Source organism: Bubalus bubalis, chromosome 11, assembly GCF_019923935.1.
Source record: "Bubalus bubalis isolate 160015118507 breed Murrah chromosome 11, NDDB_SH_1, whole genome shotgun sequence".
In the NCBI taxonomy this organism is placed as follows: domain Eukaryota; kingdom Metazoa; phylum Chordata; class Mammalia; order Artiodactyla; family Bovidae; genus Bubalus; species Bubalus bubalis.
Window position 1 is genome coordinate 36,365,665 of NC_059167.1, and position 16,824 is coordinate 36,382,488.

Here is a 16,824-nt window from a genome sequence, read left to right on the forward strand (position 1 = left end):
CATAGGTATTGTATTAGTTTACATATTTTGAACTCTGATTTAATGTTATTTATTAACATGCTAACAAGTCATTAAACTTAACATTAAAAACAAACTTTAAAAATTCTAATAATTCAGTCTAACACTAATGAAGAAGGATGGCAGTGGGGGTATGTTCTGGAATTTTCTTTTTCTTTGCTTCTTTCATTCGACAAATACGAACTGAGCATTTATTATGGACAGGGGACCATGCTAGCAGCTGGGGAATAAGCTGTAAATACCATGAGATTTGCCTCAGGCAGCTTCTTTCATTGAAGGTACCTGTATGAATTCTGAGTTCAATCCTTACTTCTTCCAAACTACTTTCCCACCACATTCAAAATAAATTAGCTCCAATAAGTCAGTCAATCAAGATGGTGGAGAGAAATATCAATAACCTCAGATATGCAGATGACACTACCCTTATGGCAGAAAGCGAAGAAGAACTAAAGAGCCTCTTGATGAAAGTGAAAGAGGAGAGTGAAAAAACTAGCTTAAAATTCAACATTCAAAAAACTAAGATCATGGCATCCTGTCCCATCACTTCATGGCAAATAGATGGGAAAACAATGGAACAGTGACAGACTTTATTTTTGGGGTTCCAAAATCACTGCAGATGGTGACTGAAGCCATGAAATTAAAAGATGCTTGCTCCTTGGAAGAAAAGCTATGACCAACCTAGACAGCATATTAAAAAGCGGAGATATTACTTTACCAACAAAAGTCTGTCTACTCAAAGCTACGGTTTTTCCAGTAGTCATGTATGGATGTGAGAGTTGGACTATAAAGAAAGCTGAGTGCTGAAGAACGGATGCTTTTGAACTGTGGTGTTGGAGAAGACTCTTGAGAGTCCCTTGGACTGCAAGGAGATCCAACCAGTCCATCCTAAAGGAAATCAGTCCTGAATATTCATTGGAAGGACTGATGCTGACGCTGAATCTCCAATACTTTGGCCACCTGATGCGAAGGGCCACTCACTGGAAAAGATTCTGATGCTGGGAAAGATTGAAGGCAGGAGGAGAAGGGGACGACAGAGGATGAGATGGTTAGATGGCATCACCGACTGTCTGGACATAAGCTTGAGCAAGCTCCGGATGTTGATGGACAGGGAAGCCTGGCGTGCTGCAGTCCATGGGGTCGCAAAGAGTCGGACACGACTGAGAGACTGAACTGAACTGAGTCAGTCAGTACTTACTACAGAAACTAATTCTTAGTGAGCGATTAGGCAACGACTACGAGAGCACTCATCCAGACATCAATCATCATTCAATCATACTTCAATAAATAAACTCCACTGAGGAAACAAATATGTTAACCAAGTACCGGAAGGTGGTTGCGGCGGGGGGGAAACAAGATTCCAAAGAGGGTGGGAGGGAAGGCAGGTGTATCTAGGTGTGTAATCTGTAAGGTAGGCTGGGGATAACCTTCCTATTTATCACTGAAATCGTGGACTTAATCATGTCACCAGGAAACTGCACTCAGAACTTGAGGAACGTTAAAAGGAAGCAAAAACTGACTTAAATCTTAAGAGTGCATTTTGGCACCGCCGCTCACTCCGGATCCAACAGGACATGCTCCTCCCTTAAAGGGTTGGGAGGAGGCGGGCACTCGCGTTCTGATTTAATTTTGAGCCGCGCCACCCGCCGTCCCCCGTCACGTGATGGCCTGCCGCTGTCGCGTCGTTCAGTGGGGGCGGTTCTGCCAGGCGCCGGGCAGGAAGGGAGGCGGCTGCAGTGCTATTCTTAAAGGGGCCCGAGGGACGGCGAAAGGCTACTGCCGGCCGGAAGGAAAATGGTGAGTTGCCACTGGGGAGGGCGGGGGCTGGCCGAAGGGCCGGGTCAGCCCGCCGGACTTTCCTGTTTGCCAGAGCCGGTATCGGCGGGCATCGTCCGGGGTGGGTCGGCGGCCGCTTCCGGCCGGCTGCTGGCGGGTACCCACAGTCGGAGCCCTGTCTTCTGCCCGCTGCCGCTGCCGCCTCGCCCAAGAGCAGCAGCATCCTGCCGGGCCCGCGGTTGACCCGCCTAGCGGGCTCGGTGACTAGGGTGCGGCCAGTAGGGATGGGTCGTGCTTACCGAATCCTTCTGGATGGAGAGCCACAGCTCCTACGACGAAAAATCGGAGGGGCTAGGGCTCAGGCCCAACTGAGGACTCCCCCAAACGCTGGCTTCTCTGTCAGGGCCCAGGCCAGGCCTGAGGGGTCGGTGGGCACCGAGCCCTTCCGCCTGGCAGCCTTTGGGGGAGGGTTCGAATTCTGATTCCATTCTCTCGGCCTCGCCTTAGCTTCTGTCTCCTCCTTCTCCCGGCCTGGCTCTATGGATTTCTGCTTATCCTTGCTTGGAAATCTTTTGACCCAGTGCTTTGGCGCTTGACCTTTCAGTGATTGTCAAAAGCTTGGTCTTTCGTGGTCTGGGGGCTCTGGTTTGACTCCACGTTCAAAAATAGTGAAGAGTTAAATCACTTACCCACGAGGATCTCCTGGATCTTTCCCATCGGGTTTTAAAATATGCTTTTCTTTCAATTAGAAGCAAAACACAAAAATGCCACTGTTCTCCTCTCTGACCTCCCACTTATTGCTCAACCCACTTCCACCGAATTGTCATGGTCACTAAAGCTAAGGGACTCTCTCTTCAATTCTCATCTTTTCTGATCTTTCAGCTGCATTCTGGGTGTTGACAATGCTCTCTTTGAAGCATTCTCTTTCCTTGGATATCTCAGATACAGAACTGAGGGCTTCTCCTGTTGTGGGTCTGTCTGTGTCCCATGCAGTCTTTCCCTGTGCTATGTCACAAGTAGGAGTCCTGGGCTCCATCCTAATGCTTCATTTTCCATTCTGTATTTTTTCTCCTTCCTTTCTTACCTACACTCATAGCTTCAGTTACCACCTACCTGCATGTAGATGACTTGGGAATTTGTATTGCAGACCTTGCTTCTGAGATCCAGCCCAGATTTGTATATCCTACTAGTTAGCATCTCCTTGGAGAAGGAAATGGCAACCCACTCCAGTGTTCTTGCCTGGAGAATCCCAGGGACGGGGGAGCCTGCTGGGCTGCTGTCTATGGGGTCGCACAGAGTTAGACACGACTGAAGCGACTTAGCAGCAGCAGCAGCAGCAGCAGGAAGCCTTTACCCACTTGAGTGTCTCAAAGCCCGCTCGATTTATCCAAAATAGAACGCACCTCTTCCCCTTAAACCTAGTGTTCCTTAATTCAGTGAAAGGTAGCACCATTTAAGTGTTTTACATAAGCAAGAAGTTTAGGAGTCACATTTTTTCTTAATCTACCCCGCCTAGTATTCAGTCTGTCACCAGGTCCTTCGTGGTGGTTCAGAGAGTGGGCTAGATAGAGTCAGGCTGTCTGGCTAGAATCCTGGCTCCCCTAGTTGCGTAACTCGGAGGAAGATACTTAACCTCTCTTAGTCCTAGTTTCTTTCACATTGGGGATAATATAATACTCATCTAATGGGATTGTTTTGAGGATCTATGAAAAGGACATAGCACAGTGTCTTCTTATAGTGTTTAATACATGTTAACAAGTATTAGCAGAAATTCACCTACTTCTCTTTCTTTTCATCAACATGTCTAAGCTGTGTTTCACTTCTCACCTGGATTAGCCTTGCCAGTTAACTAGTCTTGCTCTCTTCAACCTCTCTGCCTATTTCCTGCATGCAAATCTGATTCTTTTCCCTGCTTAAAACACCTTGGTGGCTTCCCTTTGCTCATATAGAGACCAAGATACTTAACAGGACCCACTGCACCCTATGTAATCCAACACCTGCCAACCTCCTCTTGTACGTGTTACAGCTCATTCTCTGTGCTTAAATCACGCTGGCCTTTGGTTATCTTATATGTGCTGTGCTCACTTTAATCAAAGGATCTTTGTATAGGCAATTTTGGCCCTTTAGATGCCTTTTTCAGGCAGGCTTCCTGTAACCATGCTGTTTTGGCTAGTCATTAAGTTCTCATAGCATCGAGTTTCTCTCTTTCCTAGCTCTTTTCCTAGTTGTTATACAAACAAATGTGTGTTTTTTTGCCTGATGATTTTGATGTAGACCTATTCTCTGATAGACTTTATAAGCTCTTTTAGGTCAGGCCCACAGTTTAAATCTATTTTATATCATTGTGTTTCTAACACTTAGCACATCCTGACATTCATTAAATGTTCATTGTGTGGATTATCCAATAAATGACTACTTGAGTTCAAGCTTCCCACTTTGTGTGTTAATATTTACTGTGTAGTGTTGCTTTCAGGGTGTTATTTTTAAATACATCTATTAACTGGAAACTGTTAGAGTTGGCTGAGTTGCAGTTCTTTTTCTTGTAGGAAGGAATTTTTGACCTTATGGTATTGGGAGGAGTGAGAATGGGAAAAAAGCTTTATAGATTCAACCACAGCATGTTTTTCACTTGGTCTGCTATCCCTAAGGTGTCAGAATTGCACAAGCAGCTCTGGGTATCAGAACCTTAAGAGTCGTGACAAATTGCTCTTTGCCTACAAAAATCTAAAGTATTTATTAGTTTCTACTAATGGGCTCTACCTTTGGTTTTGGTTGACAAGAGATTGGAAGTTCTAGTTTTCCGATTTATGTGTCTTTCTCGAAAGATAGGAAAAAATCAACTAGGCTTGAATACTATAGGAACCTCGTATGACTTAGCATTTCTTTCTCTAAAGAGAAGTAAAAGGATGGACATACATGACTCCTGCAGGAGCTTAATTTATTGGAAAATATGTATTGGTGGGGTGTATTTTCTAACTATAAATGGCACATTCTGTGGTATATCACAGCTTATATATTACCAGAGTTATGAATTTAAAGGACAACTTAAAATTGATGGCCATTTAATGTTGTAACATATGCTCTTATTTACCCAACACAGGGTGAAAAAGCAGACTTTTATTTAATTTTAACTTAAAATTTGAATCCTTAGTTCTTTTGGACTGTTATGAGACACTTGTATTTGGCATTGGTCTCAAAACTCTTAATTTTCTGAAGAATTGGAGGGGGAGACCCCATATATGAAGTAACCAAAGAATGTGGACCTTGTTTGGAACCTGACTCAATCAAACTGACTGTTAAAAAAGAAAAGAAAAAAAAAAAATGAGGGAAATTTGAACTTTGAACTCTATGTGAATAAGACTAGAATTATTATTTTTAGGTGACATATTATTATTGTCTGTTTAAGAATTTCCCACAGTTTGTTGTGATCCACACAGTCAAAGGCTTTGGCGTAGTCAATAAAGCAGAAGTAGATGTTTTTTTGGAACTCTCTTTTTCTATGATGCAGCAGATGTTGGCAATTTGATCTCTGGTTCCTCTGCCTTTTCTCAATCCAGCGTGAACATCTGTAATTGATGGTTCACGTACCGTTGAAGCCTGGCTTGGAGAATTTTGAGCATTACTTTGCTAGTGTGTGAGATGAGTGCAGTCGTGCGGTAGTTTGAGCATTCTTTGGCATTGCCTTTCTTTGGGATTGAAATGAAAACTGACCTTTTCCAGTCCTGTGGCCACTGCTGAGTTTGCTCGCATATTGAGTGCAGCACACTCACAGCTGAAACTCCAACACTTTGGCCACCTGATGTGAAGAACTGACTCATTTGAAAAGACCCTGATGCAGGGAAAGATTGAAGGTGGGAGGAGAAGGGGAAGACGGAGGATGAGATGGTTGGATGGCATCACCACTCAGTGAACATGTGTTTAAGTAAAATCTGGGAGTTGGTGATGGACTTTGAGGCCTGGTATGCTGCAGTCCATGGAGTCGCAAAGAGTTGGACACGACAGAGTGACTGAACTGAACTAAATATTATTGTCTGTGTTTTCAATGGCATGTATTATCATTTTATTAATATGTATTCAAATATTTGTAGGTAAAATGATTATTGACCTTTGCTCTGTGATGGTCCATGGGAGCAGTTCTGAGGGTTTTGGATGAGATAAGATTAGCTATATGTTGATAATGGTTGAAGCTGAGTGTTAAGTGCTTAAGATTTCACAGAATTTCTCTAATTTTCTATGTATTTGAACTTATATACATTAAAGAAAAAGATTTCCATCTTCCTGCTTGCAGTCAATAATTCATTTGTACCACCTGACCCTAACTCCAACTGAAGAGTGCTTTTGATGATTTCCTTGTCAGATTTTTGGAGAAGAGTCTCTTAATATTTTTCATAATTTATAAAAGGTTCTTTGAGTTTTTAGATTTGTTTCATCTGCTTTTGCTGTCATATTTCTTAATAGCTCCCTTTTTTTGATTCCCATAGTTACTTAAGACATAAAATAGTAGTTGGTCTTTACTCTTATGATTTATTTTCCATTCTTTTGCTTAGTTTTAGTTTTTCATAGTTGTGCTGGACTCAGAAATGAACTAAAGCCTTATTAACTCTTAAGTGCAATAAGATGATTTTCCTGTTCTTCCTGCATAGTGAAAAATATTATACTTCCTAACAGCCATGATCCTTGACTTCCTATATTCTTCCCTTCCTCTCCAGTTCTAATGAAATTGCACATTAGTGTATATCTAGTTCTTTGAGATATTTGGTAGTCAAAGAGGAAGTTAAAGTATACCCTACATATAAGATGAACAAATGTGAATAATTTAATAATGCCAACGTAAAGCTTGGTAGATTTAAAAGTTCTTTAAGCGTTCATGTGTTTCATGTTAATACATAATAATGTCTTACGTAATTATGACATTTGTACCTGACCATATACCTTCTTAAAGGTATTAAGTTTTATAGCTTTAAGGTGTACATATATGTTGGAGTCATGGCATTTGATAACATTTTTTCTCTTTTCTAGAGTGAGTCTTTGGTGGTTTGTGATGTTGCTGAAGATTTAGTGGAAAAGCTGAGAAAGTTTCGTTTTCGCAAAGAAACAAACAATGCTGCTATTATAAGTAAGCTAAACGTGATTGTCTTCATTCCATGGTCTTAGTTTGGTTTTATCCTTTTATTCTATAGCTGCATCCAATAACCTGAACCTTTAGAATATAATTTGTCTCCTTCTGTTTTAATTCCCAACCCTGTCCCCCCTACCCAGCCCCTCACCCCACAAACCTGTTAGGTCACTTTAAAAAGTAAGTAAGACTTACTGTCAGAGAACAGAGGCACAGTGTTTCACCTCCCCCTCACTGCCTGCACAGCTCTGGAGAAGATGATCATCGTCTTGGGCACTTGGTCATTTGTAGAGCCCCATCCAGTTCCATCCTTTAACTTATCTGGGGACAAAAACAGCCTGGCCATTCATCCTCAAGCAGAAACCTTCTCCCACACCTAAAGTGATAAAGTTCAGCATTGTGTTCAAAGTGATTTGAGGTCTTACTTCAATTCTAGACTTGAATTCTAGTTTCATGGAGAATACTTTTAAGTGTTATTGACTTTTGATAATGGAAAGAGTGATTTGCATATTGCCTCTTCCAGTGTGAACTATATGTGATGTTATGTAGATTTCTTTTGTAATATTTAATATGTGGGTAATGATTTAGAAAGATGAAGAATGAGGGGGTGAGAATGTAAAACTATATATACTAACAGAGATACATCTGGAAGATGTGAATTAGTGAGGCGGTGACAGCTTGTTGAATTATGGTTCTTTCACAAACAAATACTACAACGCAGGCATACAGTTCTTAGAAGTGACAAAGTGTGTCAGTGCCATTTTACCACAAAGAGTAAAGCTATTTGAGATCATATCGTGTCTCACAGGATTTACTGTGAAATTGTGCAGAATCAAAAATGGTAACTTTCAGGGTAATGGAAAAGAATAGAGGCATGGGTTATCTAAACAGATTTCAGTTTGGCTTCAGCGTATGTTACATGTATTTGAATAGAGATATCACTGCTCTTTGGTAATTCACTTTCTCGGAACATTCATCCTGCACCATGAAATCCTGACTCTTGAGAAGCTGGGAACCTGGTGATTGTTCTGTCCTGACCCTTGTGCACTTTTTGCTTGTAGTTCTAACCATGTTCAATAAGCCAGTCTCAGTCACAGTGACCTTTTCAGACCTTTTCTAATCATCCAAGAGATTGGGTTTGAATTGCAAAATTCTTCATATACACAGTAAATGTAAGGAGTTGACATAAAGTTCTAAATAAGCAAATTAGGTGCTGGGAATTATGGGTAAAAGCTTTTAAATGCTGACTGCTTGAAAAGCAAAGCTAGCTAACAGACCATAAACTAAAACTGCAAATGAGTTGTATGCTTGTGTTTCTTCATGTTTTAATTTTGGATACCAATAAAAGAGCTAGGAATCTGCGGGTTGGGTAGATCAAGGTCATGTTAGAACCACAGTTTACTCATACTATATTTTTATTTTAGTGAAAATTGATAAGGATAAACGCCTGGTGGTGCTGGATGAAGAGCTTGAGGTTTGTTTAAACAGCTAAATATAGCTTTATAGTTAAGTAATTATTATCACTCAAAAGATGTAACGTTAGTTACATGTACTTCTAAAGTTAGTTCTAAACCATTGTATGTGTTCATTATTCATGAAAAGCACATGTTAATTATTATGTAGTGGATTGTCTTGCTAATATAATCACCTTCAATAAAGCATTAATGAAATACAGGTCATAAGCAGTAGAAGTTAGGGCTACATGTCTGATAAAAACTTGCTTCTAAGTCGGTTGGCCAGTAATTCCCTATAGCCTAAGTATTTAGATTGTCAAGTTAAGTAACCAATTTAGAGTGAAAAGAAATTAACTTTTCCCCCCTGAATCAGATACTGTTGTTGCCCTGAGGGGTTGGCTTATCTCACTCGGTGTTTCCTGACAGTTGGAACATGAGCATAGACTACGCTGCCTCTCAGCCCCATGTTATGTTAATTAACAGAGCTGAGCTGAGTGGGTTGGGGTGGGCTTTCATTGGATTGAGGTTTTAATAACCTCAGCTTATGTACAATTTAGTAAGATAAAATGTTATGATGTGGTATAAAGTTATGAATTTATACCTATTAGCAGAATGGGTCCTCAGTATATCTCTTAAGAATCTATGGATAAGAAAATGGTTAAAAGTTGTTTTCTTTATGGTGCTAGGGCATTTCACCAGATGAACTTAAAGATGAACTACCTGAGCGACAACCTCGATATCCTTTTCTTAGTGCTTTAAAAAGATGTTTATTTCTACTGGTCACAATTTTATTTATGAAGTTCATTTGTTCAACTTTTAAGGTACATTTTTTACAAAATTTTCTTCTACACCATGCATGCTAAGTTGCTTCTGTCATGTCTGACTCTTTGCAACCCCATAGACCATGCCTCACCAGGCTCCTTTGTCCGTGGGATTTTCCAGGCAAGAATACTGGAGTGGGTTGCCATGCCCTCCTCCAGGGGATCTTCCCAACCCAGAGATTGAATCCATATCTCATGTCTCCTGCATTGGCAGGTGGGTTTGTTACCACTGGTGCTAACTAGGGTAGCCCTACACCATGGTCACGACCAAATTAAAATGTATATACATACTGGAAAAGGCCCAAAAAGTTGATGGATATTGTTTATTTAAATTCCTTTTATTGTTGCATATAATAAAAATTGAGAAAGAAAAAAATCCACATTAAGTCTATACTTTTAATAAATTTATTTGTGAGAGTGTATGATTTTATGATTTGTCTTTGGGGCCCATTTATAATTTTGTGGCAAGATAATGAATAATGAAAGTGTGACCTAAATGAATAGGATAGAAATTTGCCACTCACTGGCTTGGCAGGTGTGTGTTGTCCTTCAGAACTTTGTTGATAAGTACTTGTCTGAATTAGAGCAATAATTTTAGTTTCTTTAACTTGAGAAAAACCTTCATTGTGTATAGTTATAAGTATCAACATGATGATGGAAGAGTTTCATACCCTCTGTGCTTTATTTTCTCCAGTCCTGTAGGTAAGTGAATTTCTTTAAATAGTACATATCTGGTTCTGATCAAATTAAACCTTTTATCCTAGATGAATTTTATGCTTGTTTTAAGGATGGAAAATGTTGAATTAATTGTACTGTGTGTGCACACACATGCACATGGGAATGCATCCCTAAAAAGAAGTTACTATAAAAACTTGATTTTTTTTTAGGATAAATTCGTAGAAGTGTAGTTGTTAGGTCAAATTGTATATGTATTTTTAATGAATTTGAAATGACATTTTAAAATATCAAAAGTACGTTTTCTTCTGTATTTTAATTTTATTTATAAGTATGTAAACTTTGTGTACGATTAGGATATATAGTTGGTTTATCCTTAAAATAGTAGTTGTCAGTGATACGTCCATAATCTTGAGAATAGTCTCAGAGTAGCTTACATTGGATATTAATATGGTTTATTGGTGTTTAAAGTATCCATTATCACCAGAACTCCCTCTGCCACCACCATTCAAGCCCACAATAAACTTTCAGCTCACTGAACTCCTTCTTGATCTTTATTATTTGTACCATATATGTAACACTTTAAATATGCTGAAGTGTCTTTTAATATGTAAACAGACTGTACATGTTTTTCAGAGCTAATCTCTTCACCCCACTGACCCAACCACCTCCCAAAACTTACATGTATTAGGTATCTCTAAAACTGATCTTGATATTTAACGTCACAATAAAGGTAGTGCTGAAAAATTTTGAAGTATTCGCAAGGTTCTGAAAGTCAAGATCTGTATAGATCTAGCCTCATTTATTTTTGCTGACCTAAAGCCTTGTTCATTAGTAATACCTCTATTTCTCTTTGTGCAGATGGTATGCAGTATAACACTCTCAAGCCCTTACATATTTAGACAGGACTTTTGTAAACTCGATAGCATAGGAAATCCTAAATGTGTCTTTTATCAAGTAAATAATGAAAACTCATCACTGTTTAAAAATTTAAGTCTCATTTCTACTCTGATCTCTCTCTTCCAGGATGTAAGCCTGAACAACAGATGATGTATGCTGGGAGTAAGAATAAGCTAGTCCAAACAGCTGAACTTACCAAGGTGGTATTTATATTTGACTAACTTGTTGAGACAGTATTTTCTCTTTGTAAATGGAGCAATACCTAAGTAATCTGAAGAGTTCAGTATTTCTTTATGTAGGTGAAAGTTATTTAGAACAGAGCAGTAAACTAGAGTTTTTTTTTTACTAGTTGGAAATAGAATGATATAAGTATTTAACCATAAGTGTGATTTTTGAGGGCTTCCCAGGTGGCTCAGTGGTAAAGAATCCACCTACCAGTGCAGAAGTTTCGGGAGACATGGGTTCGATCCCTGGGTCAGGAGGATCCCCTGGAGGAGGAAATGGCAACCCACTCCAGTATTCTTGCCTGGAAAATTCCATGGACAAGAGCCTGGCGGACTATATCCAGAGGGTCCAGAGAGTTGGACATGACTGAGCACATGTTTTTTGAATGAAAATTACACATTGATTACAAGAACTCACATTCAAAATGTAGGCCACTTTAGAAAACTGTTCAATCTTTTGAGAATTTTTAATTTTCCATAATGTAGTCTCTAGTAGGTAAATTCAGCATTTGAAGCTTCTCTGAGCCCTTTACCACAGACTAAATGAACCAAATTCTGTGCAGGGATTCCATACTCTGCAGTTAACTGTGTTGTTTCTAAATCTAAAATAAAATTTTGAAGAATGCTTATTAGCTTTATTAAATTAGAACATTCTGTTTCATATACGACACCTGCTTTAAGATTTAACGTGTTCCTACTTTATGGCATTTTTGAAAATTAAAGGTAAGAATGGTACTTTCAAACTTTTAACTTCCATGTTTGAGTTGAAAAAGTATATACATTTAAGGTCTAGAAATAGAATTTTACATCATTGGAATTTTAATAATTCTTTCAGGTTTTATTTTAGGGACAGTCTCAGTGTTTCCCCCTTGGGTGCTTAATCATTAACCCAGGGGGTGTTTTTAAGTGCCTTCTGCTTTTTCCCTTTAACCCACATGATTGTCACCAATACCACCAACTTATAGACATTACTTTCCCTCATTTGTTCCATAGGAGTACTCTAAAGTGACTCTGGGTGGCTAGAAAGGAGCTCTGCTAACAGCCTCATGTCTGTTCTAATCCCAGGCATGCCCTAAAGTGTTTGAATTAAAGTGAAGTCGCTTAGTCGTGTCTGACTCTTTGCGACCCCATGGACTGTGGCCTACCAGGCTCCTCCCTCCATGGAATTTTCCAGGCAAGAATACTGGAGTGGGTTGCCATTTCCTTCTCCAGGGGATCTTCCGAACCCAGGGATCGAACCCAGGTCTTCCACATTGCAGGCAGACTATCTGAGCCACGAATTAAGGCATGACAATTTACAAGTTACTCTTATATATAATCTGATTGAATCGTCCCCACAGCTTTGTAAGTTGATGGTGAAACTACTGTTCTTAACTGTAATGAATGACTTACTGAGGGTTGCACATCAGTACATGTAAGATCTAGGATTCATTCGTAACATCTAGCCTGAAATCCCATCCTCCCTGCTATATTACGTCATCTTTTTATGCCCATTTTACTTTGTGGGCTTGTGTGTGTTCAGATTCTGGCTGGAGATTTTTGGCTATGGACTACTAATCTAAAACACCTGGTGTTTCCTCCTTCTGTAGAAGATCAGCACACATTCTTCGAGTTCCTAACTGGATTGATTTTAGTTGTGTACCCTTGGGCCTCTCTTTTAGTGGGTAATATTTACAAAACTACTCTTTTAGAACATTTGTAGATATGTGCTTTTAAGAGAGTTTTGATTTTATGCCATCTTGACTGCTAAACTTTGGTAACTGAGTCCCTCGCATTTAAGAAAAAGTGAAGGTATATCTAATTTACACAGATTAAGCCATGTTGACTGAAAGGAAGGAGAATTTGGTATTTAATACTCAAATATGCAACATATTTGATTTTTTTTTTCTAAAGGTATTTGAAATAAGAAATACCGAAGACCTAACTGAAGAATGGTTACGTGAGAAACTTGGATTTTTCCACTAATGTGAACTTCTGTGTTTCTAAAGTATTTATGTATTAACCTGACCATACTGGAACCAGACATAAATACTTATTTATGCCTAAAAATGCACTGTTATTTACAGTTTGTTACCTGCAGTAAAGAAAAATTCTCATTTGTTCAAAGTTTGAACAAAGAGGAAATCATCTTCATAGTAATGAAACTTTGTAAAGTGTTTCCTTATATTTGTAATTGTTAGGTGGACTACTTCTCTCCAGGGACTTTTTGCACTCTTGTGACTAATTTCTATAACTTACAGTTCAGAATTTGTTACTATTTACAGACACCATTGGAAAGTGGTTATTAGATTGTGATAGACAACAGTTGCCTCCTTTTGACAAATACTGGATATTAGCAGTTTATATATGAAAATAGCATATTATCACTTATCAAATCTTTGAAATCAATTTGGGATAAAAGACTTAAGTGACCGAATTTTGAGCCATGAATAATAATTTACTGTAGTATAATCTGCACTACAAATAGTTTTTCCATCAATTCCATGCCTTCTTTAGTTTTCTATATCTTTTTAATCAAGTCCAGAAACTTTTCATCAGTTGCTCATTTTTAAGGTCTGGAAGTTAGATTTTATAATAAAGTTATGACTATTAGGTTTTCTCTTCATGGGAAATAGCATTTTAGTCTTAGAAATTGATGGATTGTAACTAATCAAGGGCTTCATTTTTAGTTATGTCATTTCTAAATAATCTTAAGTCTAGATTAGTAACACTTTATTTATAAAGGACCTTTTAATGTTGTCCTGTGAATACTAGTTATTTTACATGTGTTAATACTGTGCCTTTGATTTGTTAGCTTTAAAGTTAGTTGAAGACTTTACACTGCCAGTATTCCAGATTTGGTGAAATTAACACTTTTGTAAAGGGTCCAAGTAAAACAATTTTCTAATATGTGTATCTGAAATTTGTAGTAAAATCAAGTTGATATTTTAAAAACTCCAGCTGTCTACTTGCATTGGTGAATATATGGCAGTTGAAAGTTATAGTTTGGGACATATTTGTGATTAGTTTTGTGCCATAGGAAAAAATTGCTTAAAACTTGGCCATAGTTAATAACATTAACACATTGATAGAAATCTCATTTTATATCCTCAGTGTCAGAAGTTATTCTAAACTGGACACCTGTCTTGTTAGATGATGGTATCCTTGGCATTTTCAAAGCAAGGATTCTGATATATAGTGTACTTTAAAAACATATAAGTAACTAAGATTCTTTTGACATTAATTTGACAAAAGGTCTTGAGAATCTAAAGACCACCCAAATTTGGTGAGTTAATTCTGATATTAAGAATATCTTAATCATTTCAAAGCTAGCAAAGGCATTTTAAAAAAAAATTTTGGTGTATCTCCCATTCGTATGTGCTTTGCATTATTTTGAGGTTTCTGTGCCAACTTTAATAAAGAGGTAAAGATAGTTGGAATTTTTGTAATATGGGATCTTCTACTCCCAACACTGTTTGGCTTCACTAATCTAAAAAACAGGAAGCAGTAGGAAGTTAGTTGGAGATGAGGAAGTGCTACAGGGGTATTTGCTTTGGTAACTGAATGGGAAGGGTTCTTAATTCCAATTTCCAGAGAGAGAGCGAGCTTCACCCAGGAAGTTTAAGAAATCTTTAAACAGCTATTTTGATACTGGAGAAAAATGCTTATAATTCTGCATAAATGCAAATGTAATCCAAGTGAATGGAGACTTTTTCTAATGTTTTTGAATGAAGGAAATGAGATTTTGTTTCATCTGGTTCACAGCAATAAGAGAATCTAGGGCTGCAAGAGTGTGTTTTTGTAGTGAGGTTCCTTCTTTTGTCTTGCATGTTTTAAGTGTTTTTTTTTTTTTTTTTTTTTTAATTTAATTGGAAAGTCTTCTATAATGTCAGATAATATTGACCTTCATACACAGAACTCTTGGTTCCCCTGTTCTCTAACGGGGAACTGTGATAAACTGTATGCTTTTTTGAGCTTGTCTGACTCATTATTGATATCAATATGTATTTTTGCAAGACAATAGGTTAGGGGATCAATAGAACATTTTTTTACTTCCATGGTCCTATAGGGAAAGTTATAGATCCTTTACCCTAGAGTATTCTCTGACTTTTATATAAATTTTCCTTTCATCTAACCAAATTTTTGCATTGTTCTTTTTTTTTTAAGTATATTTCCTATATAATCTCTTTTTCTGCCTTCTCTCAATTAGTAACTCCAGATTTCATAATTCCAGTTTTCACATTCCACTCCTGGTACAGCCATTCCCATTCAGCCTTAAGTCTTAATCTTTCCTTTTTGGCAGCAGCTTTTTTCCTGGGAACCTCCTTCATGGTCTTCTAAGTCAGAATTAGTTTTGAAATTGTTGGACTTGCATACATTCTGCATAGCATCTGATGTTGTCAGAGTAGAACCGACTAGTAATCACAGCATGTTTTTTTAGTATGGTTTTGTGACAACATAAATGACATATGAAGAAAACTGTTCTCAGGTTACTATGCTGAAATTCCAAAATGTCAAGAGTTTTGAATAGTATTCACTTTGTTCTGGTATTGAAGCAATTATATTAGGGAAAAAGTTGTTTGACTGTTTTTGTTTAATTGACTTCTAAAATAAATGTTCAAATTGTCTATTTCTAAAAAGTTTACTAAATACCTAGTGTGGTTAAACATACTCTTGTTTGAAAGGGTGTTGCTAAATTTTGTATTGTCATTACTAAATGATCTTTGTAACAAAATGTCTGTCAGCACTTTTCTCTTCCTTTTTGTCTCCTATTTTAAGGAGTCAAATGTAGCCATAAACTGTATCCTGGTCTGACACTTAAAATTTTTTCCAGTTAAAGGAGTGTATTGCCAAATTAAATTTGGCTGTCCTTGTTCCCCATCCACATAGATAGTAAGGAAGGTGTACTTAAAAATATGTTTGGACTACTTTAAAACATGAGCAGTGTCGTTAATCCATAATGTGGACTAGTAATGAAAAGATATTTTCATAAGAGTTTAAATGCTGATATTTGGTGGAAATAGAGAGTGACTTGTAACCTATCAATTCAAATATTCTTAATACGGTTGCTTTCCCTGTTTGTTCAATAGACTGATAATACTGGAATCTACAGAATTTGAGCCTTTACAACTTATGTGAAGAAGTGTCTCAAACATTTCTGGACAAATCTTATATTTCTGGAAGAATGTAAATCTCTCGGGCCACTTAACACCAGTGGTCCCAAGTTGAATATTCTTGAAAAATTTGTTTCCTCTTAGGCTGTTTGACATTTCAAATCAATGATCATCTTCCTATGATATTTTAAAACAACTACATTAAGGTTGTGATAGAAACTGTTTTCTTTTTGGAGTATAGTTCATACATGTGTAATTACTTGAATATTGTTTGAGATCACTAACATGCCAGGGTAGTGCCCACTGATTTAGATGGTCCAATGTAATCTCATTCAGGAGGCTTGAAACATTAATGGTTTAGTCTTGTGAATTTTAACAGTTTTCCTGTCATCGTTTAACAAAATCAACAGCTGGCACAACTTCTGAAACTGAGGTTTCAGTCTGTGCGAGTTCATATTGCATGTTTATTTTGGACAGTCTTCTGTTAAGCATGGTGCTTGTACTGGTTTAAATAAAATGTTAACATGAAAGGACTTCTAGCTTTTCATTTTTTTACTCTCCTCTTTTCTCTTTTAGAGTTGCTGTTACCTAACTGGCTTAATTGTGGCATCCGTGTGAACCACACAAATTCAGTTGTTTACTTTATCTGGAAAAACTGAGAGGCAGAATAAGCAAATTACTAGGCAAAAGTAGGATGAGGGGAGGGGAAATATAATGAGATTATAAACATTTCTAAAACTTGGTGTGATA

The 16,824-nt window shown here is 37.8% G+C and overlaps 1 protein-coding gene across 2 annotated transcripts; it reads left to right on the top strand.

Annotated features, from left to right (window-relative positions):
• Positions 1-1,662: 1,662 nt before the first annotated feature.
• Positions 1,663-16,604, top strand: GMFB (glia maturation factor beta). 2 transcript variants are annotated; one of them, XM_006064861.4, is made up of 7 exons: positions 1,663-1,812; positions 6,811-6,907; positions 8,332-8,381; positions 9,048-9,097; positions 9,799-9,884; positions 10,884-10,957; positions 12,875-16,604. In XM_006064861.4, the coding sequence occupies exons 1-7, from the start codon at positions 1,810-1,812 to the stop codon at positions 12,944-12,946; spliced, it is 432 nt and encodes a 143-aa protein (XP_006064923.1). In that variant the 5' UTR covers positions 1,663-1,809; the 3' UTR covers positions 12,947-16,604. The 2 variants fall into 2 exon arrangements, with proteins under 2 accessions (XP_006064923.1, XP_006064924.1); XM_006064862.4 differs by having other exon boundaries at positions 9,802-9,884.
• The last annotated feature ends 220 nt before the right edge of the window (positions 16,605-16,824 follow it).